The 23,989-nt window shown below is 57.3% G+C and overlaps 1 protein-coding gene across 1 annotated transcript in view; it reads right to left on the bottom strand.

The window, feature by feature from the left end:
- Window positions 1-23,989, bottom strand: part of ADAMTS7 (ADAM metallopeptidase with thrombospondin type 1 motif 7) — a 45,652-nt gene that overhangs the window by 1,797 nt on the left and 19,866 nt on the right. Inside the window, exons 8-23 of the mRNA XM_063091276.1 lie at window positions 23,734-23,877; window positions 15,547-15,691; window positions 14,807-14,899; window positions 14,238-14,383; window positions 12,766-12,935; window positions 12,338-12,471; window positions 11,243-11,363; window positions 9,697-9,941; window positions 9,259-9,400; window positions 6,755-6,881; window positions 6,054-6,267; window positions 4,403-5,767; window positions 3,245-3,397; window positions 2,648-2,821; window positions 2,420-2,566; window positions 1,124-1,286 (exon numbers count right to left, since the gene is read on the bottom strand). Of these exons, the coding sequence (XP_062947346.1) occupies window positions 1,124-1,286; window positions 2,420-2,566; window positions 2,648-2,821; window positions 3,245-3,397; window positions 4,403-5,767; window positions 6,054-6,267; window positions 6,755-6,881; window positions 9,259-9,400; window positions 9,697-9,941; window positions 11,243-11,363; window positions 12,338-12,471; window positions 12,766-12,935; window positions 14,238-14,383; window positions 14,807-14,899; window positions 15,547-15,691; window positions 23,734-23,877 (3,683 nt within the window). The remainder of the gene's footprint in view (window positions 1-1,123; window positions 1,287-2,419; window positions 2,567-2,647; window positions 2,822-3,244; window positions 3,398-4,402; window positions 5,768-6,053; window positions 6,268-6,754; window positions 6,882-9,258; window positions 9,401-9,696; window positions 9,942-11,242; window positions 11,364-12,337; window positions 12,472-12,765; window positions 12,936-14,237; window positions 14,384-14,806; window positions 14,900-15,546; window positions 15,692-23,733; window positions 23,878-23,989) is intronic.

Below are 23,989 nucleotides of genomic sequence, written 5' to 3'. Positions count from 1 at the left end.
CAGCGCAGGTGGGCGCAGGGCAGCTGCCGTTTCTGCTGTGCCTTGGGGAAATGGGGTTTGAGGCTGGAAGACCATCCCTGCCAGAGGCAGGGGCAGCCAAGCACGGTACAGGCCACTCTGCGCCTGAACAAGGGCTGCTCAGGACCCAGCTGCTGGGCAAGGGAGAGAAGGAAGGTCAGGGTTGATCCCCAGAGGCCCTGAATGCCAGCCTGTTGGCCATGGACTCTGTCCTTGGGCAGAGGATTGATGGCCTATAGGCATAGGAGCTGCTACTCACAAACAGTGGCGAGCCTCTGGGTCCCCTAGGCCTGGCCCTCTCCCTGACCTGGCAGTGGGGGATGACAGTCGCTACAAGGGAGGGGAGGAAGCCACCTTCCCTGAGCACCTCCTGGGTAACCTTGCAGGGCTGGGCCCTTCACACCAGACCTCATTTATGCAAGGACTGGGGTTGTCAGCGCTTTATGCATGAGGAAATGAAGGCCCCGGGGGAAACAGAGCCCAAGGTCACCCAGCTGCTGAGGGGAGCCAGCTGTGGCTCCAGGGCCACACAGTTTCCTGTGCTCAGCCCCTCTGGGGGCAGCTGGGCTGCAGGAAGTGTGTGTGTGTATATGGCGGGTGGTGTCCAGAGCCACCTTTGACTCAGGCCCTTCCGTCAGCCAGCTGGCCAGGAAGCCACCGGGAGCTAGCAGGAGCCTGGGAGGGAGGCCCCTTCCTGCAGTTCCATTGCTCACTCCAGGCAGTCCTCCTCAGGTCAGGGAATGGACAGGCCAGAGCTGGGGTTGGGGGCTCACCCAGGCCCAGCCTTTGCACAGCTTCAGGGACACCCCTGGCCTCACTATGGGGGACTTGAGATCCAGAGGGAGACCCAGAGGCTAGAGAAAGCTGCCTGCAGCATGCCTGTGTGCTAGGACACCCCTTGGCTCTGATTCCCAGCATGGCCCCAGCTTGTGCATGGCATCCTGTGGCCTCATGATTATTGGTGGCCCATGGGGCTCCTGGACCCAGACTACAAATGGAGACAGCCAGGGCTGTGGGAGCGACAGTTTGACAATTCCCTCTTTCCGCCCCCTCCCCACCTCCCCCCACCCCTGCTCCACAGAGAGCCAGGGCTGGGGGCACTCACGTGGGGCCTCGATGAGCTCACAATTCTTGGTGCCACATGGCTGGGAGCTCTCAGGCCGGGCCTCGTGGCCACACTGGTCACTGTCTTCCTCGGGCAGCCCCTTCTGGGTGTTGACACACTTGACCAGGCGCCGCTGGATGCCACCACCACAGGGGGCTGAGCACTGCACAGAGTGGGGGGAGCGGTAAATGTCTCCCTGGACCAGCCCTCACAGTGGGGGATCGGGAGTCCTGGGGCAGTGCCACCTCCACTTGGAAGCCATGCCTGTGCCTGACCAGCCTCTCCTTGCTCCCAGCTCCACCCCCAGTGCCTCCTGGGAGGGCCTGGTCCCATTTCCTGAGCCCACTTGGTGCTTGAACCCCCACTCTCACTTTCAGAGTCTGCTCTTGCGGAGTGGAAGTGGGGGGAACAGTGGGGACAGCCCTCAGGACTGTGAGCCCTTCACATGGGATGTGCCTGCAAGGCCCAGGCAGGCGCCCCAGGAGGAAACCCTGATGCATCCATGGGCAGAGACGCGGCAGTGCCCAAGGGACGGGGTGGGGGATCTGCCCCAGCCCATGAGCAGCGGAGGAGAGGAGCCAGTTTCTCAGCCAGGGCCCACCATCCTGAGTCAAGCTTTGTTATTATCAGCTGGGGGTCTGATGTTTTCTTAAAGCCCTAAAAATAAGTTTAATCTGTGCCAGTGTTGTGCCAGGCCCTGTGCTTCGTTGTGCTACTTCATTAAATCCTCCCAGCCTTCCTCCCCCAAGCCGTCCTCATTTTACAGATGGGAAAACAGTGGCCTGGAAAGGCAAAGCGACCTGCCCAGAGTCCCTCAGCAGGCAGTGGGACAAGGACTCGAACACAGGCCTAGCTGACTCCAGGGCCAGGCTCAGGGCCCAAATCTGAGATTCCTGAACCTCTCAGCTCCAAGCAGGCCTGGCAGGAGGTTGTCCTGCCCACCTGAGGCTGCTCTGCCAACCCCTTCTGTCACACTGGCCTGTGCTCAGTTCCCTGAACACCCCAAGTTCATCACTCCTGCCTCAGGACTCTGCACTTGCTGTCCCCGTTATCCCTCTCCCTGGCACCACAGACTCCTCCTCCTCAACCCAAAGTCTCCCCATCAGAAGGCCTGCCCTGACGTCACAGCACATGTGAGCACAGCAGGGCAGGGACCTCGTCTGGCCACTGCTGTCCGCAGCGGCCACAGAGCCTGGTGCACAGCACACACTCAACAGTTCATTCTCCAGTGAACTCAGGACCCCTCAGGGGCCCGCTGAGCACGTGCTCCCCACCCTTCCATGCAGCCCCCCTCACCTGGCCCCAGGGCCCCACCACCCACTGCGTGCAGGGGTGGGTGTTGCAGGGCCGTGTGGTGTTGGGTCTCAGTGCCTCCTCGCAGAGGCCCGGCTCTGGGCAGGTCACCAGACGCTGCTGTTCGCCGCCGCCACAGGCCTCAGAGCACTGGGAAGGGAGGGGAGGGGTCAGTGCATGTCTAGGGTCTGAGGGCATCCCTGGCCTCTGTCCTGGACCCCCAGGCCTTACCTCTCTCCAGGAAGAGATGTACCAGCTGAGGCAGGGCTGTGCCCCACAGGGCTGGCGGGTGGGCGGCTTGGCAGGCCCGGGTTGGCAGTGGAAGGGTCTCAGCGGCCGGAGGTCCCGTGTGTCCACACACTGCACATCCCGCAAGGAGAAGCCTCCACCGCAACTGCGGGAGCACTAGGGACCAAGGGACACGTGTACAGACACACCTCCACGTGGATGCACACACGCTTGACCTGGCGAGGTGTGTACCCCCAGGCTGCGGCAAACCCCTGAAGAACCCCAGGAAGAGGGTGGCATGGCCAGGGCCTGCCGCAGGATGGGACAGATGGAGAAAGAGAAGAACAAGGGAAAGTCGGCGAAAGAGAAGTTGGGGCGGCGGGCAGGATGGGAAGTACAGAGAGAAGGAGACAGCCACCAGGAGAAGGAGCTGGACAGGTCAAGCTGAATAAAATTCAAGAGATTAGGAATTAAATACAATCAAGTGCCAAGATGCAGTGGGGAGCCCTCCCTGCCCTGCTGGGACTCCGAATACAGGCCATGGGGGCCCAGGCTCCACCCACGCCCAGGGCTGCCTGCCCTGGCCCTGTCCTTACTCACCTTACTCCAGTTGCCCATGTGCCAGGCAGCACAGGGCCGCAGGTGGCAGTGGCGGGCAGGCTGGGGCCGGCCAGCAGGGGCACAGTCCTCATCACGGCCAGAGCTGCAGTGTACCGGCCTCCAGACGGCGCCCAGGCCGCAGGTGGTGGAGCACTGCAAGGCACAGAGGCCCGTGAGGGGCGGCAGATCCCGTCTCCTGCAGCCTCACAATCGGGACTGTCCTCCCAAGGTGAGCGGGACCTCGGCCAAGCCAGGCCCCTCTTCTGGACCTGTTTCCCTATCAGCAAAATGGACTCCTCCACCCACCTCCCAAGGAGACTATGAGAATTAAGTCGAATCCCCCAGCAACCAACTGTCCCTGCTGACAAGGGACATAGGTAGGCTGAGGGGACCCTGCAGCACACCTACCCAGCTATCCTGACAAGGTTTGTTGCTTCCCTGAATCACTAGGGAGGGGAGTCGCAGCAGCCAAACTGCTGGGTAACCAGTCCTTGTGGGCCTCAGCCTGCCCCTCCCCACCCCCAAATTAGGGATCTGAACAGCCGCTTGCTTCTCCTACAATGACATCTAGGGACCTGGGGAGGGGTCACAGGTCAGCTTCTTTCCTGCATCTCAGACTCCCTGCAAGTCCCTGACAAAGTAGGGTGGAGCCATGGAGGGGATGGCCAGGTGACAAGGGACTGAGCAGCACCTGGAGGAGCCCTAGGAACCTGGTGGGCAGGGCTGGGGCTGGGAGCCATGGGAGGAGCCTTTCCCACTGACAAGGCTGCCTTGGTGAGCTCCCAGCCCTGGGAGCATGCAGGCTCACATGTGACCCTGGCTGCCCTCATGCATGCCTGGCGTCTCCCCTGCCTTCCCTGAAGTCCCCTGTGCTGCTCAGGAATGGGCCCACTCACCCGACCCCCAATGATCAGGTGGGAAACAGATGGCCGCACCCTATCTGCCTGACGGGCAGACTGGCCCCAGGGTCACACAGAGAGCACTAGGACTGAGCAGGGGCAATTCTCCACCCACAGAGCCTCCACCCACCTTGGGCTGTCAGTTCCTTAATCCCAGGAACCCCTGGGAGGCAGGACAGATGGGGCTTGTGTCCTGCTCTGTTCATTTTCAGATGAAGAAATTAAGTCTCCGTGCCCACCCGGACCCTGCAGCACTTGCCTCGCTCCAGTTCCCCACTTGCCAGCTGGCATTTCTGGCAGCCGGCAGGTCCACAGGGTGCCCCTCGTCGGCCAGGCTGGGGTCCAGAGGCTGGGTCTCGGGGGCTCTGCCGCTGTCGGCGGGACTGTCCTGAGCTGGCGTGGGCAGCAGCAACACAGAGCTCAGGGATGCCTCAGGGCTGGGGGCCTCAGTCACCCAGGGCATGTGCCCTTGGCCAGCCAGCGCTGTTGGAAGGAAGGGCCCTGGCACTGCCAGAGTCTGCAGGTCCTGTGAGCCCAGTCGTGGGGTTGAAAAGGTGGGAGTCCCCGGCTCCACGAGATTGTCTCTGCCCCTAATCTCTGGCAGATTAGCTATGGGAGGAGGAAGGGGAGGAGCCGCCCCCATGATGGGCCACAGCTCATTGTCCAAAGGCCCCAGGTCCCTCTCCAAAGCTGGTTCCCAGGCCACAGTCTTTCCTGTCCACAGCTGCACCATGTCAGGACTAGGAGACAAGGGCGTAGTGCCAGCGGAGGACAAAGGGGACAGTGTGGAGCTGGGTGTCTGGGGGAGGTGGGGTGCTCTGCGGCCTGTGGGCTCCTCATCGTCCTTGGAAACCTCATTGGCCCCGTCCTGCCATGGGGGGTGCAGCTGGTTCTTGCTGTCCTCCCCCATTAGGAACTCATTTTCATTCCCAGGGGCAGCAGGGGTCTCCATGCCATGGACTGAAGCAAGGGGCCAGGGTAAGCTGCTGAGCCCAAGGTCTGGGACCCCAATGGGGGCGTCTTCCTCAGACAAGAAATTGACCAAGGGGTTTCTGGGGGTCTGCTCCAAGGGCGGCGGTGGGGAAGGGTCAGCCTGGCTAGGCCAAGGGCCAGGGGATCGGGTTCCTAGGACCCCTTCCTCCTTGACCCCAGTAGTCTCTGTGACAGGGGGGGGCTCAGCAGTACTGCTCCAAGGTGGGGGCGTCCAACCCCCTGTTCCTGCCAGGTCTGAGTCGGGCTTCTCAAAGGGCCCATAAGACAGGTCCTCGTGGAAGTTAATGAAATTGTAGTCATAGTAGAAATCATCAACAAACACGGGTCCCGGCAGGTCCAGCTTCAGGTCCTCCTCCTGGATGGCATTGCCCATGCTGGCCAGATCAGGGGATGAGGGTGGTGAAGGGCGTGGGACCAGGTGACGCGGGATGAAGTCAACCTCATTGAAGAGCTCATGGCTGGAGCCGCTGCCTGAGCCTTCAGGCCCCAGCCTGTCCAGGGGCTGCAGACAGGGTGGCAGAGGGCAGGTGGTCTTGCTTGCTGGCCGCTGGGCCTCATCGCAGGGGACATCAGTGTCATTGGTGCAGAGGACACTTCGGTGCTGAGTGCCCATCCCGCATGTCACTGAGCACTGCAGGGGAGGCTGGGGTGAGGGACTCAAGCCAGGAGCGGGGAAACTGGGGCATGGTGGGGTCACTCGCCCACTGCCCAGCTCAAGACCATGGCTTGTGGCCATGGCTTGCCAGGGGCACCCTGATTCCTGAGGCTTTGGGGGCAGGGGCAGGACCCTAAATGCCCCAGGCTCCCTCCCACCCATGGTACAAGGCATTAAGGGCACCTCAAAGGCTGCCTGCCTCCCCGTAGCCCAAGACCAATGGTGGGGCTGAATGTGGACCCCCTCCCATCCCGATGCTCACCTGAGACCAGTTCCCCACAGCCCAGGTGGCTGGACAGGGCACGTGGCGGTTGCAAGGGGTTTCGTCAAGGGGCTGGGGAAGGTGCTCACAGGCGGACAGCTCCAGGGCCTTGTGCTCATCCAGCCCCACGCTGCGGATGCAGAGCACAGCCCGGCGGGAAAGGCCCCGAGGCCCGCAGGAGCTGGAGCACAGCTGCCACTCACCTGCCCACCACCTGGCGAGGGGCACACGGGTGACATCAGCATTGCATTGGACAGGTGGCGTTGACAGGCTTACAAGCAGGGAGGGCCAGGCCAGGTCAGGCTCCCAGGCCCTCAGGGTTCAGGTGCGGTCAGGTCTAAGTCCAGTGGATGATTCCCCAAAGCTCCTGCCCCCAAAGCCTCATGACATGTCATAGCCCCCTTTACTCCTGCCACCCTCACTCCAGCGGACCTGGGCAAGACTGAGGCCTAGTCCACGTCCAAGAACCCAAAGAGGAGTGGCCAGTGGCAGCTAGGCTTGTGCTGGCTGCCCAGGGGCACCCCAGGCCCAGGCCAGGATTGGGGACTGCCTAGGGCTGGGGCTTTTGCCTTGGAAAGAGAGGCCAAGGGCCCGCTCCTTCTGTTCCTTCACAGGTTCCCCCAAACATAGGGGCCTGTAGCAGGACCAGGATACCTGAGGGTCGGGAGACTGGTGAGGAGCAGTGATCAGGGTGGTCTCACCTAGCAGGGCAGGGCTCCTCGTTGCACTTCCTCTGGTGGTCATCGGGCCGGGTCAGGGGGTCACAGTGTTCCTCATCCACAGGTCCTGCCTGCCGCTCCATGCAGTGCACACTCTGTCTCTGCACGCCTGGGGGCCATGGGGGCTCAGCCTGGGCCTGGCACCCAGAGTGCCCCTTGCCCAAGCTGCCCTGCACCCAAACATACGGCCACACTCTCTCTGCTCAGAACCCTCCCAGTGCAGGGCCTCACTGCCTATGTCAGGATGAAGGCAGACCCCAATGACCACCTCCTCACCGTCCTCCCACCTTTGCCCCTGCCCCTGCAAAGCAGCCTCCCCTCCAAGGCACCCTTGGGTGAGGCAGAGCGCGGAGGTTTAGTGGGTTGGGTGCCCGGCCACACCAATTTCTTGCCGAGAGGCCTTGGGCAGCTCATTTGGTCTCTCTGAACCTCAGCGTCCTCATCTGTGAAATGGGAGTAACAGTAATACCGGCCTCAAAGCCCTGGTTTGAGGCTTACATGTGGTCACGTGTGTGCAGGCTCAGCCCATGCCTGGCACATCCTAAGAGCTCAACAGCTGCAGCCGCTGCTAGTGTGTGAGTCCAACCATCCCCTACTGTCCATACCCCTCCCAATAGGCTCAGAAAAAGTCCAGAGAAGGAATTCATCACCAGGTGGGCACTCCTCCCCAGCCCTGTAGCCCAGCTCCCTGCCCCACACCAGCCTTGTCACTGTTCCTGTCCTTCACACCTTCTGCCATTGTCCACCCCCGGGCCTTTGCACAGCTGTGCTCGTCACCTTGAACACTCACTCCCACACAGCCTGCTGAGGCCCAGCAGCAGGACCGCCGCTGGCAGGCTTTGATTCAGCCCCGCTCCCTCCCATGCTGCCCTGAGCCTCCAGTCCCACATCCACCTCCTTCCTCCCTCACCAAGAGAATTCTGATTTTATTCAAGGGAGCAACGGGACCTGCTGAGCACATGCCCCACTGCAGCTACCTTGCGACTAGGGAGACTGGGACACAGTCCTGGCCGGGGAGGACAGGGCACATGTCCCTCACTGGGAGTCAGCCCTTGCCCCTTCTCCTTCTTCCTGCCTGGAACATTGCAAGAGGCCTGGCGGGGAGGACACACGAGGCCTGGCGGGGAGGACACAAGAGGCCTTGTGACAAACACGAAGGAAAGGCTGACACGGTAAGGACAGTGCAATGGAGAGGGACAAAGGCCCTGGGTCCCTAAAGACACAGTCCTGGCCGGGGAGGACAGGGCACATGTCCCTCACTGGGAGTCAGCCCTTGCCCCTTCTCCTTCTTCCTGCCTGGAACATTGCAAGAGGCCTGGCGGGGAGGACACACGAGGCCTGGCGGGGAGGAAACAAGAGGCCTTGCGACAAACACGAAGGAAAGGCTGACACGGTAAGGACAGTGCAATGGAGAGGGACAAAGGCCCTGGGTCCCTAAAGACACTGCAGGCTGATCTGCCAGCTTGTACTGTGCACTCTGGGACTTCTTTCTGCCTGAGACAAATGACTCTCATCTGTTCTAGCCATCACTGGTCTGGATTTGGGTACTTGCAGCTCAGTGCATTTCTAATTAGTCCACCTTCCAAGCAGCCAATTTGCTGAAAACAACTCCCCAGTGTCCAGTGCAGCAGACGTGTTTGTTCGTTGGTTTTCACATTCATAAACTTAAAGACACTTATATTAGATAGGATGGCTTAATCTCTTTTGAAGATTTCTGCCAAGTTTTAGTGGGCCAGTTTTCATTTTGTCATCATAATGCCATTTTAAGGAATGTTCAAATGTCTCTGTTCCAGATTCCTGATACTGAGAACCCTGGACACCGAGGGTCAAAGATGGAAAGACCAAGGGGAAAAAGAGTGGGGAGGCTGAGGGAGCCCTGGGAAGAAAGAGGGGGAGTCAGTCAAATTGATACATGGCACTTTTTATAAATAGTTGAAGAAATAAGTAAATGTAGTGAATGGGCCCTTGGGCTTGGAGTCTCAGGTTTGGGGAGGGGAGATCCCCGCTGTGTCCCAGTCTGCTCCCTCCCTGTGCCTGCTGCATCATTCCTCCTCTCCATCCTGTCTGGAAGGCCCCTTCTGGGGCCAGTGGCCCAGCGAGCAACAAGCTCTGGGTCTCTGGGCAAGACTTTGGGAGAGGGAGGGACCAAGTGTCCAGTATGGAGCAGAAACGCAGGCACAAGACCTGCCAGGGCTGACGAGAACAGGAGGGAGAGAGGTGGCTGGCACCTGTCTGCAGGGAGAATGCCGGCGGCTCACCATGTGCCAAGTACGGGGCCCACCTCATCTCATCTACCCTCCCAGTGGAACTATGTGATGGGCTACTGCTAGCCCCCTTTTACAGATGAGGAACTGAGGCTCAGAGAAGCAAAGTTCCAAACCCACGGTGGCCCAGCAAATAAGCACTGAGCCAGAGGCTGAAGCCGGGCGTCCTTGCCCAGAGACAAAGCCCCTGCTGGGAGCAGCTGTGCCTGCCCCTCTTCTCACCTGTGCCACAGGTGACTGTGCACTTGGTCCAGGGCCCATAGTGCCAGGAGAACTCAAGTGGCTGGACCTCGTTGGGGCCATCTGCCTCCCTCTGGATGGTGTACTCGTAACGCACCCCAGGGTTGCTCTCCTGGAACAGGAGCTAGGGCAGGCAGGTGGGGGCCCTTGAGCACGAGGTACACTCTCCATCCACCCAGGACCTGCCACCCTGAGTAAGTACCCTAAAGGAGCCGACCCCAGCCACCTCCTCGGGCTACACACCATGAGGCCATTTTAGAGATGGTGAAACCAAGGCAGAGTCCTCAGCAGTGGGGCCCGGCCCAGAGCCAGGCTCTGTGACTACTCCAGGTAATCTTCCAGAATGACACCCAGCCATGGGGGCTGGGCCCTAGGGACTCCACCTCTGCTCCCCACACCTAGGCCTCCAGAAGCAGGCACCTGGATCCAGACAGGCTCCATGGTGGGTCCTGGGGATGTGAGGTTCTCCCAGTTGCCCTTGCGTGTGTATGTGAAGGTGGTGCCCGCCACCTGGTAGTCCCCGTTCCACTGGATGGTCCAGCCACCATTAAGGAAGTACTTATCAGGGTCCTCACTCCGCAGGGCCAAGAAGTTGGCAGCCTCGGCCACCTCCTCGATGCGGATCTCGTGTGCACCAGCTGGGATCAGCCCCACGTCCACGTACCCTGTTGGCCAGGGGTTGTGCATAGTTTGTGACTGCGGGTCAAAGGGTTGGCTGCCCCCTTCCCCTTCCCTCACCTCTCTTCTCACTTGCCCCTGCCTGCTGATGCCGAGGAGTTCGCCATTAGCTTAAGATTCTGAGGTCCCCCAAAAGACAGATACTTAGATCTATCCTAGATCACCAAAATCTGAGGCAGGCCCTGCAAATTCTGCCCCATGGCCCATGTCCCATCACCACCTCCTGGGGACATAAACTGGCTGTTGCCACAGGGCTGGGACCATCTTCTACACTCAAGACCAGCATAACCCTTCTAAAAAACCAAACCACCTGGGCTTTTGTCCTCAGACTTGCTCCTCATCCCTATACAGCCTGTTTCTGTTCTTTCACATAAGTAACACCCATCATGTGCCTGGCACCACCAAGCACTTTACCGACGTTAACTCGTGGTAATGACCCTGTAACATAAATACTGTCATTATCCCCATTTTACAGTTGAGGAAACGGAGGCACAGAGAGGTCAAGTAACTTGCACGAGGGTCTTGCTGGGATAGGATCAGGCTCTGGGGTCTGTGCTTTACCTACCACGCTGTACTGTATCTCTGGGATGGAAACTGAATGTCCTGGCCAGGCACTCAAGGCCCCATGGGCAGCTGCGTTCCTCGCCGCTGCGACAGGGCAGGCGCTTTCCTGCCTCCAGGCTTCAGCCCAGCTCTTTCCTCCACTTGGAATGCCCGTCCCCATCTGGTCTGAGTCCTTTAAGACTCAGCTCAACTTCCGCCTCCTACATAAAGTCTTCCTGACCTCCCCGGGTCAGGAGGTCTTCCTCGGTGCTCCCACAGCCCTCTGGGCCTCCCTCCACTGCATTTGTCACACTGAAAGCTTTTGTCCCCCTGTCAGACTCCTCACCTCCATGTTCCCATCACCTAGCACACAGCTGGCACTTAAGTAATGTGTACAAAACAGACCCCAAGGCAAAGGAGTAAAGCTGAGGGTGGTGGGGGGCGGTCTCTGAAGCATCATAAGAAAATAACCCTCTGAAAGGTCCAGGGGCTATACGCAAGCCTAGCTGGTCCTGCCTGGGGTTCCTGGGATAGGAGAACTCCCCCTGAGGACACGTCTCTGCGCCTGGGCCAGGGTACCCCAATTCCTGCAAGGATCCCAGACCAAGCAAGGAGGCTTCCCTGCTTGCCATCTCTATCCTAGATGGGGACCATGGGGGCCAAGGGCAGGGGCTTGGGGGAGAAGAGGAAGGGGCCACCAGCTTAAGAGCATAGCCCCCCTCCCCCCAGTGGTCCCACCCCATACCCAGGCCCTCGGCCTCCTCGAAGGTCCTGCTCACGGTGTGGCAGGTGGAGCCGTTGCCGTGGCACACGCCGCAGCGGTCCTCCACAGCGCCTGAGTCAATCTGGAAGTCGCAGCCCACATTCTGCAACACACAGGGAGGGGAGACCCCTCCTGCTGGGCTGCCAGCCCTCTCTGGCCCCAGCCTCTGGGGCTGCCAGGTTGGGAGGAGAGAGCTCGCAGTGGGGGTTGGGAGCCCTCGCTCTGGGCTCTACCCCACTATGTTGTGCTGTCCGACCGCAGGGGATCCCTCTACCTCACTGAGCCTCAGTTTCCTCAGATGTGAAGCAGGAGATTAATCCACCCCTTAGAGGTGTGTTGTGAGTGTCACATGAGACCAGAGATGGGAAAAGTTCTATAAAAGGCTGTTTTGGGCAGGCAGGAGGGCTGGCACACCATGGGCTCCTGACCAGCATAGGCAGGGATTTTCCAGAAACAGCATTCAGTGTTAAAGGGGGTTAGCACCTCCCTGCTGTCCTCCTCTGAGCCCAGGCCTGCATGCCCCAGTGGCTTAGAGGGCAAGAAGCAGGGGCAAGAAGGTGGCTGGGGACATGGGCAGGAGGAGCAGCCATCACTGTTACTGGAAATAAGAATAGGAATTGTAACCAAACACTGAGCATTCACTCTTACCAGCTCAGAGCCCTATGTGTCACCTGTGCCACCTTGTTTAACCCCTTTCTATCACAGAGGAAACTTGCCTGGGGTCATCCAGCCAGCAAGGGGTTGAGCAGCTGCCTGGGCTCTGGTTTCCTGACAGGGGCTGTGTCGGGGCAAGCATGCAGGAAAAGCCATGGGCAGCCGGCAGGAGTGAGGTGGGAACACCGGGGCACAGAAGCAGAGGCTGGGGTGCGAGGCCTGACTGGGATGGATCCCCAGAGATAGGAGGAGTGGGGGTGCTTTGGCTTAAAGGACATGGGGGTAGGGGCTGGGAATCCTAATGGTAAAGCCTGGGGAGAATGGTCAGAGGGGGACTAAGAGAGAACCAGAGGAGGACCTCGTGCCCACCAGTGGGGCTGGGGGCAGACAGTGCTGGGAGACCCTCTTGCTATTCAAGCACACCTTACAGATGCCGTTGATGCAGAGGTCACGGCTGGCCTGGCTCTGGTAGCAGGGGGTGCCATCAACCACAGCGTCCCGTAGCTTCTCGGCAAAGGACTCGTTCAAGGGCCGGCAGTGCAGCTCGCAGGGGTTCACTGGGGACCCAAGTGGAGAGCCATCAGGGACAGCCAGGGCAGGAGCCACAGAGGCTACCAGGAAAAACAACCTCCCCTCCACCCTCCGCCATGACATACATCAATGGCAGGCTGGCAGCTATCTATAAGGCTGCAGACTGGGGAGCCAGGAGTGAGCAGCAGCCCCAGGGGACTGTGGGGAATGGCCCAGGCCTGGGACTGGGGACTGGGCCTCCTGCCCATGTCATTGGATAACCTTGGGTCCACATATCCCAGCCCTCTGGACCTCAGTGGCCCCGGGGCAGCAATACTCACCGTCATTGGCCACAGGCACCCATGTGTGCAGCTGGCCGTTGTAGAACTTAGCATCAAAGTGGCTGCACTGGACCTGGCGGAAGGAGGGGTAGCCGGGGGGGCAGGCCTGCAGGTTGCAGAGGCGGAAGCGCTTCCGCTCACCCACGCAATATTTGCCCCTGTATTTGGGCCTGTGGGGAGAGCCGGGGCAGGGCTACGTGAGGGCCCAGAGAGTGTCCACTGTGCAGCTAGATCCGGCAGTGAGCAGCTCCTCCTGCATCCCTCCACCCCCAGGTGCCACTGCCCATCTCTGCTCACACTGCTCTCCCCTCCTGGGCTGCCCACCCTCTGGCCCAGATACATTCACCCTGTTTGTAAGGACCTAAGGGAAGGTGCTGCAGGAAGCCTGGGCTCTGCCCCCAACCAGCCGTGTGACCACTGTGGGCAAGTCTTTGGCTACCCTCTGGACCTCAGTTTCCTCCTCTATAAAATGGGGCTGGAGCTGCCTTTGCAGACGGCTGTTCAGAGACTGGGACAAGCTGCAGACATGCCTGGCACCGGCCCATGAGACCAACATCTTAACAAGCCCTGTGTGTGAAGACTCCCTCCTGGTGGCAACACTCCATGTCAAGAGGAGGACCCCAGGACCCCAGCCCAGCACAGACCTGGAGGCCAGGGGGCAGGGAGGGGTACAGGCCACAGTCCTTGCCAAGCACAAGGTCTTAGATGGGGCTGAATGTGAATCCCATACCCCCCTGGGAAGCCTAGAGAAGAGGGGCTCATCCAAAGGAGCTGGGCAGCCCCTCAGTCTATGGTACTGCTGGCCTCTGTGTCTCACGGAAGCTTCACATCACCTTTATAGATGGGAAAACTGAGAAGTGCAGTCACTAACCCCAGGCTACACAGCTGCCCAATTCTGCCAGCTGCCCCCAATCTCAGACCCACATTGTACCTCTGACGCTACTAAGCAGCTCTTAGTGAGCACTTACTACAGACTAGTTGCAGGGTTAAATGCCTTACCTGCATTAACTACATTTACCCCTGGAAACAGCTTTACTAGGTGAACACTGCTATTACTCCATTATACAGCCAAGGAAACTGAGGCCCACAGAAGGGATGGAATAGGCTCATGAATGAGAGGTGGAAAGGGGATTTGAGCCCTAATCCGTTTAAGGTCCAGGGCCTAAGCTCTTAATCACCATCCTCTCTTGCCCCCTCCAGCCAGCTGATGCTTTGTGCAGATTTTGATGAGTCTCTCCAGCCTCTGGGCCTCAGTGTTCCCCTCTCTGCAGTGGGGTCAGCAGTGGGGACCCTGTCAGCCTCCAGAACGCTCTTTGGAAGTGACCCAAAGTGGCCTAGACATCCAGTCTTGGCCACTGTAGGGACACTTCTGAGAGCTGGAGGCTGGGACAGAGCTAAGCTCCCTGCAATCAGCTGACTCTACTCAGGTCCCTCGATCCCATTGCCCTGGACACCCAAGGCCCCACACTCACACAGGCTGCGTGCACTGTCGCTCAGTGCTCTGCACACCCACGCCACAGCTCCGCGAGCAGACGGACCAGGCGCTCCAGCCGGACCAGCCACCATCCACAGCCTCGGGCCGGAAGCCCGCAGGCACGCACTCCCCATTGAGACACCACTACTGAGACAGATGGAGGGGGGTAGAGCAACCCCACCCCCAAGCCTATCAGTCATCCTCACCTTAGTGAGAATGAGGTGGGCAGAAGGGCCTAGAAAAGCATAGAGGGGAAGGATCAAACGTGTGAGTGAGGCCCTTGACAGTCACCCACAACCCACAGGTGCATCGTGGAGCTGAGCAGGGAATGAAACAGAGCCCACGGTTGACTACGAGCAGAAGACCCCTTGGAGAATCATGGAATCAAGCCCTGCCCTGCCCCTAATGCCTCCATTTTGCAGATGGAGACTTGGACCAGAGAGGGTTGGGGGTCCACTAAGAGCACAAGCAAAACTATAAGCTAAGGTTGACCCCCGGGCACAAAGGCAGGAATTCTGACTTCTCCCCCCTCCCCCGCACACAGCTGGGGTTGAAGGCATCCCCTACCTTGCTCTCCCCACACCTGGTGCCATCCACAGCTGCATCCAGCTTGGAGTGACAGGTGGTCCCCACGGAGCACCAGAGTGTGTGGCAGATATTCTGCATGGATGAGGGCATGGGCCATACCCTCACTCCCTCCCCAGTGCTGCCACCTACCTTGCCCCCTCACTGTGCCCAAGAGTCTCCTGGATACCCCTGCACATGCTGGGGGTCTGCTGAAGTGAGGACCCCCAGAGATCTCTTATCTTCCGAGTCTGCTCTCCGCATCCCACCCCCTTCCTTTCTGGTGGCCCTGCGCTGTGGCCCCGAGGCTCAGGTTTGCTGCTCAGAGCAATCTCCAGCTGTTTACACCTCTCCCAGCCCCAGCCCACCCCTCTGGAAAGACCCTTTAGAAGCTATGAGGTCTCCATCACACGCTCGTGCCCATCCCTTCAGGCCATCCTCCCCAGGACCCCGCTGCGAAGGTTTTATTTTCCCTCTTACAGGTCAGCTCCAGTGAGGTTTGAGGGACTTACCCAAAGTCCCACAGCTGGTAAGTGGTCATCCCAGAATTCAAACCTGTGTCTGTGGCCACCCACCCCCAGGGGTCTCCCACAGGCCACCTATGTCTCATGGTGCCATGTGGGGGCCCAGCCCAGGCTAGACGGTTTCTCCCAGGCTGGCACCTGCAGGCTGGTGAAAGCTGTCCTCTGAGTCCTCTGCCCCCAGGGTCACCACTCCCCGTGCCCACACATGCCCCCACTCACATCCATGTCATTGCAGAAGTTGGAATAGCTCCCATACTGGAGGCGACACTGATGGTTCACATCATAGAGCACACCAGGCGGCACTAAGGGGAAGTCGATGACGTCCTTGGCAGGAGAGTCGTCCAGGCACAGGCCCCACCCGCGGCTACAGGGATGGGACAGAATGGTGGGGGGCAAGAGGCCAGGAGGGTAGGTGAGGTGGATATGGGCACAAAGCCCCAAATCTGTAGAACTTGCAGAAAAACTCCAGCCTCCCCACTCGGCCCAGCTGATCCTTTGACTCCAGCGTAGCCTGGGAGGCCCTCCCTGCCTCTCTCGTCTCACCTGGGCACTGCGGCCTGGCTAAACAAATACTCCTGCTCCCCAGTGCCAGGCCCTTGCACAAGCTGTTGCCTCCACCTATTCCTCCACCTCTACTGGCAGAGCCTCTCCTCAAGATGCGGCCTCTTGGGCCACCAGCCCTCGCGCAGCCCATCCCAGCAGCCTCCACCTCCCAGCCAAGGCCCTGGAGCCAGGCCGGACAAGGATCTGGAGAACTTCACATCACAGTTGATATGACAGAGAGCCTCAGATGGCCCCACCCAGGCAGAGACCTCGGGTCATCTGTAAAAGGATGAGGACCCGAAAGCAAGCCTTGCTATGGGATAGAGCCCAGGACAGCCCTGCCTGCCTCCCCGCCCCACCCCCAGGGCTGGCTTCCCTGCCTCTGTCTCTCATTTACTCCCACCTTCCCCCAGCCAGCATTCCCTGGCAGAGGAAGGGGAACCGGGTAGACACACGCAGGCACAGTCTGTGTCCATCACAAGCTCCTGCTGGTGTGCTGTAGTGAAGATAAGCCTGGCCAGATAGTACCACAGGGCAGGGAGCAAAGAGGCAGGGCCCCTGGGGCGGGCATCCCAGGCCGCCTCTGCCACTGCCTGGCTCTGTGCACCACTCGGGTGCCTCTGGGTGCCAGGGCCCATCCCGCTGCCCCTGCAGCAGTGCTTAGGAACATGAGTGCCCTGGCATGCTGACCAGCCACCCAGGGCTCACTGCTGTCCTGGAGGAGTCACAGGAGGGTCTGGGAGCCTCCCAGGGGCAGCAGTGGGGAATGGAGTTATGCAGGCCACCAGGGTTGGGGGTGACTCAAGCAGCAAGGACTTATCCAGAAGCAACAGAGGAATGAGGACCAGCGGGACTTGGGGCCACTGGCCAGGAAGGGGAGGGGGCAGCAGAAACCCTCCAGTTTTCCAGTCTGAGAGGCCTGAAGGCATGTGGTGCCAAGCCAGGGAGCCAAGATGAGCACATGGTCCTAGTTGGTGCAGGCAGGGGTGAGGGGCACAGGAAAAAAGGGCAGAAGGATGGATCCTGGGACCTGGCAGGGAGAGGAGGAGGAGACACCAGGAGACATGGAGAGGCTGGGAGAAGATGAAGGGGTCAAGAAACAGGCCAGTGCTGCTGAAGGCAGGTGTGGGGACGAGCTGGCAGGGTGGGTCAGACACCAGAATCCTGGAGTCTAGGTATCAGAGGTGGAGGCCTGGCAGCTGTGAGACCCAGGCTGGGGTGGGTGGTCTGTATGGTCTTCTAAGTCCCCTGGCCAGTGATGGGCCCTTGGCTCCACCCAGAGCAGCAGGGAACAAAGCCTCTGTGACTAGACTCCTGCGGAGGACCCCAGGGATCCTCCTGGCACCACCCAGACTACCTGTGCTGGCTGGAAATGGATCCTTCTAACAAAGGTGTTGGCAAGTGAGCAGCTGTCGTATGCAGCCCCACGACCATACGCCAGGCCGGCTCTGGGTGCCTGGCATGAAGCTTCTCATGTGCTCTTCACAACATCCTGGGCAGAAGACATCCTCCTCTCCTTGCACACACAGGTCCCACAGCTGCACGGCACTTGCCCCAGGTCACAGGGAGGAAAATAATGTCCCAGATCTGAAGCCAGGCCCAGGCTGCCAGGGCCATGCTATGTCCATTCACTGGGCTGCCCCAGTGCAGGGCTCCTCCCATCCAACTGCAAGCCCAGCCCAAATAATTCACCCCAGATATAAGTTCAAAACCACGGCAGCTGAGTCCTGGTGGGGAGAAAGGAGTGTTCTGAGCGCTCCTATGGCTAGGGCTCCCCGGGCTGCACCCTGGGGCTGAGCATCAGCTGGGGGTGGCAGAGTCAGCCTGGCCCTGGGCTCCCTCTTTCCCCCTAGCATGCCATGGTGGCCTAGGGGCTCACCCTCCCCTCTGACTCTGATTCAGAGGGTCTGATGTGCTTCAGCCCCACACCTACAGCTCCCAGGTCCCATCCCAGCCTGTCTGTCTCCTGGCTGGGACCCAGCACTGACATGCAGTGCGTGTGGCACCTGTGGGCCTGCTGCTGGGCAGTTGGAGCAGCAACAACCTATCAGGCCCACCCTGTGCATATGTGAGAAGCTGGGGGCATGAGAACCCACTGCCAGCATTAGGGCCACATTCAGGCCCAGGTGGTGTCTGGGGAGTCGGAAACCTGAGTTCTACACTCCACCCACACTGTGGGTGCTGGGTGGCCCTGGGTCACCCCTCGCCCTCTCTGGGCCATCACATCCTTATCTACCAGAGTCTGATCCCAAGTTACAGAGGTATAAATAGCAGTGTAACTTGGAAAAAATCACACGGGCAGCCGCCTGCCGGCCCTTCCTTCCTCTGGCCAGCTCACTACTGGGTTCCTCATGCTGCCGACACACACCCGCATCCCTGAGCCCGTCAGCCTTTCCCTTCGGGCCCCTTCTCGTGCTAATTATAGTAGGGTGGGTGGCCTCACATGGGCTCAGAGCAGACACTGGGTGACTCTGGGTGGAAGCTCACTCTTACCTCAAGATTGCAAAGAGCTGCCCACCACCTATGGGAGACCTGTGTGCCCTCTCCCCTCACCACCTGGGGGATTTAGTCATGGAGTCGCTTGATGGTGGGGCCACAGGGTGATGTGAAGGACCCCACACATGATCGGGCCTGCCTCTCTCCCTGCAGAAACCCTAACTGCCAGGGTACCCGCTCCCCACCCCCTGGTCCAAGTAGAGGCTTGTGAAACACTGTGACCTCTCCCCAGGGTCCCTCTTAGAGTTCTTCAGGTCAACCTTGTTGGACTGGCTCTGGAAACTTCCCTCCAGCCCCATCACCACCTCCTGAAGATTCTTTACCCCACCCCACCTCCACCTACAGCATCCTTCCCAGGGACGTTCCTCATCAGCCTTGAGGGGCAGCTCTGAGGCTACTTCTCAGAGCCACTGTCCCTGACCCTGGGAGGTGCTGGTGCCCTCTCCACATTCCTACAACCCCCACAGGGCTGCCTGCCACAGTGCTAAGTACCCCAAATTGTCATCTGTCTGTCTCTCCCAGATCGTGTGAGGGCCTTGAAAACAGGCACTGCATGTGGTTCCTTTACCACTGTATACCCCACACACAGAGGGCCAGGCTTACACTGGTGTCTGTGGACACAGCAAAAGTGAGAGTTTGGATTCTGTCATGTCTGGGTCTATATGGCCTGATAAACCTCTAGTTGCAGGTAGCCGAGCAGCGTCACGTCCAGCGGGGATAGCAGGGTGGTCTGTGTCTCCGAGACTCCCCCAAGCAGCAGAAACACAGCCTGAGCCCACATTTGGCACCTTCTATGAATCAGTTAGGGTGGCATCTGTCCTCTGTGTCCTGCCCCCAGCAAGGAGATGGTGGGCCAGGGACTGGGGGGACAGGCTGATGCTTCCCTGCCTTTCTGAGCACCCCTCTCCTTCCACCTCCTGGGCCTCGGGATCCTGCTGCTGCCTGACTCTCAGGGTGGAGAGGTGAAAGTGTAAACTGACCTTGAGGAGATGAAGTTCTCCCCTCTCCTGAGCACCCCTCAATTGGTGGGGCATGGATCTCTCAATCTTTCTGCCTCTTCCTGGCTCTTCCCCGTGCCAAGGCTCTAGGAGGCACCGGCTGGCTAGGGCTCTCACCCTCCCACCCTCATCCCAGGCCCCAAGCCAAGTCTCTCTCGCATTCCAGCAGCTGAATGAGGACAGAGACCCATCTGTCTGTCTGTCATTCCTGGAACTAGGGTTCTGGGCAGCACCCTGGGTGGGGACAGCTAGGAACAAGCCCTGGGGGTGTTGTGGAGGCAGCTACTATTCTGATTTTCCAACCCTTCTCTCATTCTCTGCCCCTCTTCGGGGGAGGAGACACATGCTCCTCTGCACCCACAGGCCACTTCCCTAGTAAAGTCCATATGATATATCACTTGGTAATTGTGGAGATAATAATAGTGGTTACCGTGTATTGAATGCTTACCATGCGGTAGGCACCGTGCTAAACACTTCACATTTTCACATTTAAGCCTCACGGCAAACGCCCAAGGCAGTCCCATCATTATCCCCATTTTTTGAGGGTTAAGGGATAATGTAACTTGTCTGCTGACACGGGTGTAAGCCTGGGCCAGAGTCCAGGTTCTTAACAAGCAAACTAACCTCTCCTCTGCTTCCAGTCCCACTCCCCATCCCAGTAGTCCCCCTTCCATGGGGGGCCAGCGTCCTTGCTCTTAAATCCTGAACGGACCTGGTCACATCCCTTCTTAAATCCCACAGTGAGTAGGCTTCTAGGAAAACACAGCACATTGAGCAGACAGATTTATCTCAGCTCCCTTCCCAAACCCCACTACGATGACAGTAAAGGAACAAACAGGCATAAATCCACAAGGGCAAAGGGTACGGGAGAAAAGATGATGGCAAATGAAAGATGTCAGCAAAATTCTGGAAGCTGGAAAGCAGATGGTCAAGCAGTAGCTGACTTGGTAGAGTGATGAAAGCTGAGAGCCAAGTGTCTGCAGGGAGAAACCACCCAGGAGAGCCCTGGAAAGCCTCAGGAATTGGGGTGCCAGGGACCTCTAGGGGCCTGAGGGCCAGCAGGGCTGAGGACAGAAGCCTGGCTGAAAGTCTGTAAGAACCAGTCAGACCCTGGGTCCCTTCCCCAACCCCGCATGGCCAGGTGACTGCCACCTTCCCACCCAGTAGAGAGGCGGGGATCACTCTCTGGAGAGGGTGAACCAAGAGTTTCTGGCCCAGGAACACCAGACACAGATGAAGATCCAAAGCAGAGAGACCTACAGAGAAAAGGAAACAAGCAAAAGTCTACACAAAGAACGGGGAGACACCCGTCAAGCCCTTTCCCATTTGGATGCCGGAATGGTACAGCCAGACTTACACTCTTCCAGGAAAAGACTAGAGGATTCCTCTCTGAGGAAACTGAATCACTCAGATAAATGACCTCAAATACTGACATCTGAGGATCTCCCAAAGAATCAGCCCTATCGCAACTAGCCCTTGGCAGTGACTCAGAACCAAATCCTGCCCAAGTCCGCAGACCTCCCAGCATCTCTGTGTCTCCTTCCCATGAATACAGCCATGTTGGCTTAAGCAAACCTTTAACATGAAAGATTTTTTTAAAATAGCCCAAAAGAAAGAAAAACACTTCAGGGAGAAGAAGGAAAAAAAAAATCCATGTAAGTAATAACCTTATGAAAGATAAGATAAATTCTTCATTCCTGAAAGAAAAAAAAAAAAAGAAATATGAGAGAAGATGCTAAACCCATGAAACAAGAACAAGATAATAGAAAAGAGTGTTTAGTGAATAAGAAAATTCAAGAAATTAAAAGTACAATAGAGGGCCGAGCCCGTGGCGCACTCGGGAGAGTGCAGCGCTGGGAGCGCAGCGACGCTCCCGCCGCAGGTTCGGATCCTATATAGGAATGGCCGGTGTGCTCACTGGCTGAGTGCCGGTCATGAAAAAGACAAAAAAAAAAAAAAAAAAAAAAGTACAATAGAAAAAAAAAGGAAATGTTATAGAAAGGATGTAAGGTAAAGATAAATTGAACACCTCCCAGAAAATAGGAAGAGATTTTTAAAAATAAAACATTAGAAAAATAAGAAAATGAGAGAACAGCTGAATATTAAGAGTTCCAAAGAGAAAATGGAAGAAAGAAAACTGTCAAATAAATAATACAAGAACATTTCCAAGAACTGAAGGACATGAGTTTCTAGATCAAGAGTATACAATGAGTACCCCCCAAAATAAAAATAGACCAGGACACATAACTGTGAAATTTAAAATTACCCCATCCCATAAAGAGAAAGAGAGAAAGAGAGAGAGAATCCTAAAAGCTCCAAGACTTTTTAAAAGTTCACATTTAAGGGCTTGGGAATCAGAATGGTATGGGACTTCTCAACAGCAATGTTGGAAACTAGGGGACAGTGGAAAAACGTCTTCAACCTCTAACCTCGAAGCTGATCTCAAATCAAACTATCAATCAGATGTGAGGGAAGAACAGAGTCACTTTCAGACAGGGAAACCATGTACCTCTATGCACCCGTTCTGAGAAAGCTATCAAGGATGTCCTCCACCCAAACAAAGAAAAAGCCAAAAAGGTAATTCCCCAGCAAAAAAAAAGTAGCATGGGATCCAGGAAACAGAAAGATTCTCTGTGATAATTTTAGGGCAGTCCTAGAAAACATCTAATGTAGACTAGAGGACAGAGGGAAGTTGGAGTGAAGGCCCAGGAAAAAAGGGAACTGTCAGATGATCTGGTAGGAAGATCTCCTGGAAAACTGGATTAAGAGACATTTTATAGAACTGTTAGAGGATATGGAAGACTTAGAGAGGCAAAGAAAACCAAGCAAATAAACAAATTGTTCTTAAAAGGAAATGTCGTCTTGTTACAGTACTTGGTTCAGCCATGCAGATTTACAAGGTCATAATAATGAAAACACTGAGAGTGGACTTAATCAGAAAGTGTTAACAGTGTACCGGGTGGGGGAGAGGGAAGAAAAGTATGTCAAGGAAGTGATGCAAGGGGGCTGAATCCCAACCTTCTAGATAACATCTGAACTGAAAAATCAAGAAATAGCAGTCTAGGAGAGCTTTTTGGAAACATGAAAGTAAATATAAGAAAAAGCTGTAAGAGTTAGGGTTGAACGTGGCTGCCTAGAGAAAAACGATCGAGGTTGGAGAGGAGGGGACAGGTGATTTAATGTTTGCTGCTGCCATCTTGAATTCCTAATATCTATGAACTTGTGCCTTGGGGACGGGACACAGGAGCAAGTGGATGTGCACAGGAGACACATGCAATGTCTGTGTACACTGTCCTTGCCACCCCGTTTGCATCATTTTTCCCCATGAGCACAGGATCCTGGTAGTTTCACAACATATGGAGTCCAGTGAGACTCAAAGCAAGTAGAGGATGTGTGTTATGTCTACACCTGAGGAAGAGGGGCACCGACAGCCCCAGGCGCCACACTTTCCTTTTGAACCAGAACTCGCTTCAAACACAGTTAGGAGAAACGACATCCTAGAAAACACCAATGACCAAGAAGCGCTATCATCCTCCCTTATCATCCTCCATGTTTCGTCCTTGTTTTAGCCAACAGCCACACTGAAAACGAGGACCCAGAAGGAAGAGGAAACCCAGGGCAGCCACAGCCCCTTCTTCCAGCCAAGCCTCGCTCATCAGCAGCCGAAGGGAGAGAGTGTTGGTAGAAATGTGCACGTATCAAGGAGTACAATAAAACCAGTTGAGGTAGTTTTGTGCTGCACGTCCATTGCTCTGGTAAATATGGGCAATGAAAGATGAAGTGTGTAATTGTGGTGATTCTGCATGTGAGTTAAATGCTCTTACATTTGCATTTAAAACTGGCACTGCACAGGATAAAGATGAACGGTAAAATGTGTGCTAATAATTTAAACTTAATTTTTTTCTTAGAACAACATTAAATAGCATATAAAAAACACCATCACAAATTAAGAGAACATGGAAGAAAGGAAAAAGCTTTTCCCCCTGCTTTTCACTGGACCACGTGGCTGGCCCCGCACCTCCTCCATTTCATTTCCTATCCAGCCCCGGCTCGCACAGCCTCACTCAACACCTTCCCGTTCCCTGAAAACTATCCCCCTCCTTCAGGTCTGCTGCAGCCATTGCTCAGGCTTCCTCTACCACACTATTCTTTTCCCTTCTCTGCATGTGCAAACGCTTGCACATCCTCCAAGATTTAGCTCAGGTGTCACTTTCCGGAGGACATCCAGGACCCCGGCCCCATATCTTCATTGGGTGCCCCTCTGCGCTCCCCCCACCCCTGGCCCTGCAGTGTCACTGTCTGCATCTCCCCCATCAGACCTTGACCTCATGGACAGGGCCTGGCCACCCAGAGCTGGGGAGGGACTTACTCGAGGAACCTGGTGATGTACTCGCGGCTGCAGCGGGACCAGGTGAGGGGAATGGCGTCGTACAGGAGCTGTGGAGACATGATGAAAGGCTGTTTCCCAACAGGCTCACAGTCATTGCCGCTTCCGTCATGCTGAATGCCAAAGCTGCGTGAGAGCACAGGCCCCAGGGGTGGGTGAGGCTTTGGGACCACCAGCCCGCCCCACCCCTGGAGGCCTACAAGGTATACAGTCCTAGTTCCCGGGGCTAGTTCTGCCA

Source organism: Cynocephalus volans, chromosome 3 (genome assembly GCF_027409185.1).
Source record: "Cynocephalus volans isolate mCynVol1 chromosome 3, mCynVol1.pri, whole genome shotgun sequence".
Classification (NCBI taxonomy): Eukaryota; Metazoa; Chordata; class Mammalia; order Dermoptera; family Cynocephalidae; genus Cynocephalus; species Cynocephalus volans.
The sequence above is the reverse complement of the archived record's forward strand: the minus strand, read 5'-3'. Positions and strand labels throughout refer to the sequence as shown.